This window comes from Protopterus annectens, chromosome 13.part0 (genome assembly GCF_019279795.1).
Source record: "Protopterus annectens isolate FY-2018-M chromosome 13.part0, PAN1.0, whole genome shotgun sequence".
In the NCBI taxonomy this organism is placed as follows: domain Eukaryota; kingdom Metazoa; phylum Chordata; order Ceratodontiformes; family Protopteridae; genus Protopterus; species Protopterus annectens.
Window position 1 is genome coordinate 1275001194 of NC_056747.1, and position 7500 is coordinate 1275008693.

General features: G+C 39.1%; 1 protein-coding gene across 2 annotated transcripts in view; it reads left to right on the forward strand.

The window, feature by feature from the left end:
• SRCIN1 (SRC kinase signaling inhibitor 1) overlaps window positions 1-5522 on the forward strand; it is a 2370959-nt gene extending 2365437 nt beyond the window's left edge. Inside the window, exon 19 of one of the 2 annotated variants that reach the window (XM_044055283.1) lies at window positions 983-5522. Coding sequence is in view for 1 of the 2 variants with exons in the window: in XM_044055284.1 (XP_043911219.1) it covers window positions 843-845 (3 nt within the window). In the remaining variant the exon portion in view is untranslated. Of the gene's footprint in view, window positions 1-842 lie in introns of both variants that reach the window. The other variant, XM_044055284.1, reaches the window with a different exon arrangement.
• The last annotated feature ends 1978 nt before the right edge of the window (window positions 5523-7500 follow it).

Genomic DNA, 7500 nt, shown 5'->3' on the forward strand with positions numbered 1-7500 from the left:
GCTAAGGAAGATAAACTCTTATGAAACTATATAAAAATCTATCAAGTGATACAGCTGCATGTTTTGTAAGAAGTATGTCACACACAAAAAAGATATATTTTTTGTGGTGGCAAGCCCCATCCAGCCAACTAATATAATAACCTTTAAACTGCTGCATATGACAGGCAGACAGGAAACCCAATTACAGCAGCAATCTCTGAGTTTCAGCTGTTTTTCACCAAACACTACCAAACTACAATTCTGTAATGCAGAGTTGCAATAGCACCCTTCACTTCTTTGACTTTTAAGCACGTCATGGTTCAACTACATAATATTTCAGTAGAGAATTTATGCTACAAATAATTTCATATGGTATTTATTATTAAATACACAGGATATAGCTGGATGTGTAGTGGATAGCAAAGAAAATGAAAAGGTACTCATTTCATTTAAAGGCTCAAGAAATGGTGCTATCATAAAAAAAGTACAAGATGAGGTCAAAGCAGCTACTGAGCAATTCGCAAAACAAGTGTCTTCATGTGTCTAGGTGTTTGCCTTGTGTGTCAGCTTTGTGCTGCTGTTGTAGAAGTTGAACCTTCCTGTTCTTAGTAGCCATAATCACCAAATTCTGAGCATAACAACTGCAAGGAATTTAGCCCATTAATCAGTGACATGCTCATGGCAGGCATTGTTCTAGCATTATTTGCATGTTGTGTTGACATGCTCATGGCAGGCATTGTTCTAGCATTATGTGCATGTTGTGTCAAATAAATTTGTAATTCTTTTTTCTTCTTTTCCCTTCCTTGTTCCTTGCCTTGCCTGTTTGCCTGCTTGCCTGTGTATTTGATGGCATCTTCATCTAGTAAACCATTGGTCAGCCTTCGTTCCTCGTGCCCTGTGTGTTGCTGAATCCTGTTGTTCCTGTTCAGCTGTGGACCTGATAAATGCTGCTTCTGAAAGAGTTCTTTTTTTCTTCCCCTTCTGGAATTTCAACTTTTTGTAGGCCAATAGGACATCTGAACGAGGCAGTGGGATGAAAGAGACGTCTTCTCCAGTTGCAAAGATGCCTGCTTTTGGTAGGACAGCCATACCTACACTGATCTCTGGTGCAAGGAGATCCCCCAGTTCTTCCAAACATTCCCTGATGACATCATTTTCAGTCACATCACGTACCACTGATGCTCTGCTTTCACCATCATACGACTCATTTAGAACACCTTTACAGAGAGCTACACCAAATTCTCAAGCACCCTTTTCTGTAATTCCTGTTCACGGTAGCAAACCTGTGACATCCTCCTTCTCTCTAGCTCACTCTTCTCTGGATATGAAAAATCTGAAGAGCTTCCACTCTGCCAACTTCCCACATTTCAAACAACAAAACATCGAGCACAAAAAATGGTTTCAGAAGGAGTCCAGGAAAATGCAAGATGAAGGAGGAGCCACTCTCCAGGACTGATCTCACCCCAGATCAAAATGTTTCAGCTGCTAAATTATCTTCCCGTAGATATTCATTAGCTATAATTATTTAATCCTTTACGGACTCTGGCACTGTTGTTTACAGTAAAAGTCCTTGTCAAGGAAGACTTCCACAGAGTGATATTGTCTGTGATGCCACCTGTTCTATCCTTCCAACAGCTGCATTGAAATGTTCATAACCTGGCAGTGGATGCATTAACAACAGCAATAACCACCTGAATGGTACTAGAAGATGTTCTACACATGTGAAGCTTTTTTTCTGTCCTGAATTATCCTTTTTGCCTGAGCAGTGCTGTAGTAACAAGGAGTACAGCAAAGTCTGGTCAGATGTCATGGACGGACACACCAGGTGAGGCAGACAGCGTCAATCAACCAAATGACCTTGGACATATTTACAAATGATTTTGTTTGCTCTGGCCTGTAGTTTGTCTTGCTGCCCTTCCACCTGATATAAAAGCCAAGGACTAAATCCATGACAGAACATAAGCCTAGAACTAATGCTACACTGTAAAGTCAATGACAAAAATGCTTTATGGTCCCATTTCTGAGATGCACACAACATTTGTAATTTAAGTCTCTGCAATCTTTAATAGATAAAACCTTGATGACATCTCTAGGTATCTGTTATGCAAATATAAAAAATCCCATTTCAGCTTGCTGTGTGCTTTGAAAATTAAATTTAGGTCAAATGTATTATAACCTTTTTGGCTGGTCCTGTGTGGTAATGTTTACTGAACCAGTCAATGACTCAAGTATAGAGGTAAACTTTGGAAATGGAGATATTATGTACAGCAGATACATAACACAGTTTCCAATTCTGTTTTCTTCACATCTGCTAGGGAGAAGGAAACAGGTGAACATGCTGTGTCGTGGACGTTTGCTACATAATATGATGACTCTTTCACAGGTCCATCTATACCACTGACAGTGAACCCACTAAATACAAACTAATTCCACTTATTTCAGGCACACTCTGAATATAAGATGACATCAGGAGCTTTTTAGTGTTTGGAGTCACGCAATGCAGACTCTGTAGTGCAGGATGTTTAACTATGTCTCTCATGTTTTTTTTAAGTTAGCTGGCCTACTCTCAAATGAGTTTGGTTGCAACAAGTGGCATTTGCCCATACTTTTAAGGGACAGTATGTTAAAGCCTGATCTACTTATATTGGGCAAGTGAAATGTTTTTTTTTACTTTTCCCCCCACTGTTATGCGACCATGGAGTCAGTATATTTAATTAAGTTGGGTGTAGAGGTGCAAGGCCCCTGCAAAAACATCTTTTTTCTTCTCTTTTCCCCTCTTTTGTAGTAGTCTGACTTGTTTCACAATGTAAAAAAAAAAATCAGTAAAATGTAACTTGTACTGTAAGTATTCAAATTAGCACCTGTATATCATTTAAGTCACTTACATGTACCTCAGAAAGTGTCATATAATGAGCGTGTGAATCTATAATAATCCACACTCTTTAATCCTTATTTATTAATTGAGCATAAGGGTCATTGTGGCTCGGTTGTTAAACCAAGGCAAAACAGGGCTAGCTGTAACTTGCCCATTTGAAAAAAAACTATCTTGCAAATTGCATATGGCTGCCAGTGTGGAGAAGGTATGTGATCACTGATTAAGCAGGTGATGTCATACTTAACCCTGTACCATTACTGGTCCCAGTCAGGTAGTTTCCCACAAAGCCAGTATAGAAGTTCAGTCCATTCACAAGAGATAACATCACCATTGTGTGCCATAGGTGACAGATAACTCAGCCACATGATATCCAGTCAGAAGGCTTTGACTGACTGCAGGGGCGTGGGAATGCCAGATAAATCCTTACTAGTTACTAGTCAGATTGGATAAATAATGCATTTAGAAAACAATTTTTTCTTTTTTTCAAATTCATTTTCCCATGCCACAGGCTTCCATCTTAATTCTCATTGATTGACACCTCAGTTTGTTGTACAGTAACAGACTGTGATGTCATACTGTGGAGACTAAAGAGTTCCACACATTAATAACTTTGCCCTGAACGGGACACAGAGAGTGTGTTATTACTATCAGTGAAGAAAACATCATCAATATATCCCCCTCTGTTTCAGAACATGCAGTTAACCGATCTACTGATGATACTTTTTTTTTTATTGCTGTTTATTATAGCTCTTTTAGTCAAGGGAGGGGGGTGTAACATTGGAGTCTTGAATGGGTTTATAGCCATCATTTTCCACTGACATAGGGTTCATAATTCAGGAATGAAAAAACACTGCACTAGAAATAAGGTGTTTCAGAATTTCTCTATCACAAGAAAAAGCACAAAGCTGAAGAAACTGCAACTTTGCTGAACAGTAATTGTTAAGGGAAGGGGAATTGGTCTTCCTTTCAGGCATCACTAAAGAGTTGAATATAAGGCGAACGTTAAATACAGGCCACTTGCTGCAGGCTTGTAATTTGCCCACTGAGATTGTTTGTTTACATAGCTCTAACCCTCTGCAGCTACTTATTTTGCAAGCCTCAAAGCCAGAGCTTGAAAACATTCTTATGCTGCTATTTTCATTTCTGAACAAAACAAAGTAAATGAACTGCTCATGTTACAATTCTCTGTCTATAACTTCACCTGTCCGAACAATTATTTTAAGTACTGCAAAACACCTTCTCAATTCTCATAGTAAGTTCTCAAGGGAAGTGCTCTTTAAATCTAAGACTGGGGTCAAAACACTAATAAAAGAATACAAGAGTTCCCTAAAGGGGTAAGCTAAATCTGCACAAGACTGTTTTAGTAAATTCACTAAACAGCTAGGGGTGCTGCCGTACTGCTGAACTGAGCTGAATATGAACAGAAGAGTATTGCGTTCAAAAAGGAAAACTAAATCATGGCTTTCAGCAGTGCCACATATTGAGGAAACAGATTTGTACGCCCAGCACACCCCAACAAAGTGTGAAAAGCACACCGTTCTTTCTTTAGAGTCTTACAGACTTTTTGGCAAGTAGTGTATAAATGTAAGCACATGAAAAATGAAATTGTCTTTAACAAAATCTTTATGCGAGATATGTGTGCGTATGTACATGTGTGTGTGCATCTGTTAAAATAAAATATATGTGTATATATTGTTAAAAGAGTGATACATAGAACACTTATTGATTTAAAAAAAGATAAATATAACTCATCTATTAATTTTCCTTTTTTGTATATCAATTGTTTTTGTACAGGAACACCTTTTATGGACAAAGAAAGATTTATTCATATTGCAATTATGTTGGATTGCAGATAGCTCTTTACATTTTAAGTGAAGTGTCTTAGCATTTTATATTAAGTTTTGCAAACAAATTATAAAGTTATTAATCTTTGCCTCTGAAATATTTAGAGATTATTACTCGGGGGGCAGATTGCTTATATTTTTGACTGCACTCATGTTTGCTTAAAAGTTTTATTTTATTTATTTATTTTTTTAATCTTTGAAACACAGAGGGCATTCAGCTTCCATGGCTAAAATGGACAGAGTCATTGTACACTGATATGATGATATGATAGTGAGGTTTTATTAGGAGCCATATGATAGCAGTAGCTCCAAAAATTGTATTTACCTTCTCTAGTGTTGCTACCCTTCTCAAAATGATACACAATTTACTTTGTTTCTTACTGAATTATAAAACAGTTAAACAGTACACTTTTATTACTAGTTTAACTTCTGCCCCCACAAAAATAATAGCTAATCATTAAAGTGATAGTGTAATAGACCTTTTCTACCTGGAGTTGCCCTTTTATCATCCTTACAAATGTCTTTATATTGCACCAGTTATCATAGATGAGGTACAACATTCTTTGGGGTATTCCATATAGTAAAGTTCCTTTCAAGCTGCTGCTTATGTAATAGGATGCCTTTTGTTTGAGGCCACACAACCGTCTTTGCCACACCTGGAAACACTTTACTTTTAAACCAAAATGGTAACTGTAATCTTTTGGAGATGGGAAGACTTTTCTCGTCAGATCTGAACTAGTTAACTACAACCAGACATTGGATCCTACCCAATTCGGCTTTGTCAAGGGCAGATCATGCCTCTTGAACTTGGTCAAGTTTTTTGAAACAGTCACCAAGGCCATTGATGAGGGTAAGGCAGTTCACACAGCCTACCTTGACCTTGCAAAAGCTTTTGACACAATACCCCACTCAGGTATCATAGAAAAGCTCACCAGCTTAAATGTAAACCCATATGTCACAAGATGGGTTGCAAACTGGCTCAAGGACAGAACCCACAGGGTTAGAGTTGCTGGTGCCATGTCAGACTCCAAGCCGGTCACAAGCAGTGTCCCACAGGGCTAAGTCCTGGGCCCCCTCTTGTTCGGCATCTACTTTTCAGAAGTGCAGGCAAACATAGGAGGATTGTGGCTGACAAAGTTTGCAGATGACTGCAAACTGGGCGCCATAGTTGAAAATCCATCAGACACAGATATCCTTCAGAGAGGTCTCATAGAAACGCATAACTGGTGCCAGAGCCATGGCCTTAAGCTAAACGCCAAAAAATGTATAGTCATACCCTTTGGTAAAAACAAGGTAACCCCAAGTTACCACATAGGTGGCAATCCATTAAGCACAGAAGAGGTTATCAGGGACCTGGGGACCCAAGTTGACAGTAACCTTTCTTTTGACACACACATTGCCAAAGTGGTTAGGAGGACCTTCTACATTGCCCACCTGATTATGAAGGGATTCACATCCAGATCAAGGGAGGTCATTGTTCCCCTGTACTCTTCACTTATCAGACCAATGATTGAGTACAATGCCCCATTCGGAATGTATCTTACCCCACACCTGCAGCAATTGGAAAGACCCCAAAAGTTCCTCACCAAAAGGATAAAGGGGCTCAAAAATATGCCATATGCTGCCCGACTGAAGAAACTCCAGCTCTATTCAGTCGCATACCGTCTGCTCAGAGGTGACCTGTGCCTGACATACAAGGCCATGTCCAACCTGGAATTAATGGACATGCTCCACCTCAAAAAATCCAAATCCACCAGAGCCACAAGAGCAAGAGACTTAAACCTCAACACGGATATAAATAAGAAGTGCTGGAGGGACAGATTCATCATCCAGAGACTCCCTATGCTGTGGAACAGAATCCCGGTCCATGTGAGACAGAGCACCTCGCTGGCTCTGTTCAAGAGGAATCTTGACCAGTGGATGGGAGATCATAGGTTTACCCTGGGGATCATCTCTGTATCACTGCTGGACAGAGGCACGGCAAACTAATGGGTATATTATTCTCATCCTAAGGGGTGGTGAAAGCCACACAACTCTGGCTAGGCTTATAAATGCCCTAGGGCAGATAGCCTAGTATGAACCTATGAACCTATATAAAAATGCGATTAAAACTGTAGAATGGGTGTAGGATATTTTGACGGACCATTATTTATTTTCATGTATCTGACACGACCACTTTCCATCAGAGTATTGAGTGACAGTTGCAATCACTCAAATTCTCTTGTTCTGTTAGAGAGCTTTTCGACATTTATTTATTTATTTTTATTTATTTAACATTTGTTGACCGGGAAAGTCCGACTAGGTTCCACAGATCCTGTTTTCAGCGGAGGCCCGGGGAGAAATGCTCCAGACGCATGTCTTTAGACATGCATTCCTTTTAGAGCTTTATAACCCCATATCTCTAATATAATCAAATCAGACTTTGCATCGCCTCAAACAAAAAGAAAATAACGAGAAAGAAAAATCTGATTGTTTTCTTTTTTTTTTAATGAGTTATTCATTTCTCCAGATTTGATTGTGAATGACAAAACCTTCTTCACACTGATGTCTTTGCTGAACTGTTGTATCTCCTTGTGAATAACTTCACAGAGTAAAAATAAAACAAATAAACTCAGATACACTGGAAAATAATAGAACTGAAAGGCACTGACTAACAAGTAGAAAAGAAGGTACTGTTCCTGGAATGTAAAACTAATGTCTTTCAACTTTTCCTGGTTAGGGGTTGCCACAGCAGAACTCCGGTCCTCTAATGATTGGCAGTGGATTTTTTACGGTGCTGAGTTGCCAGCCCGACGCCCAACC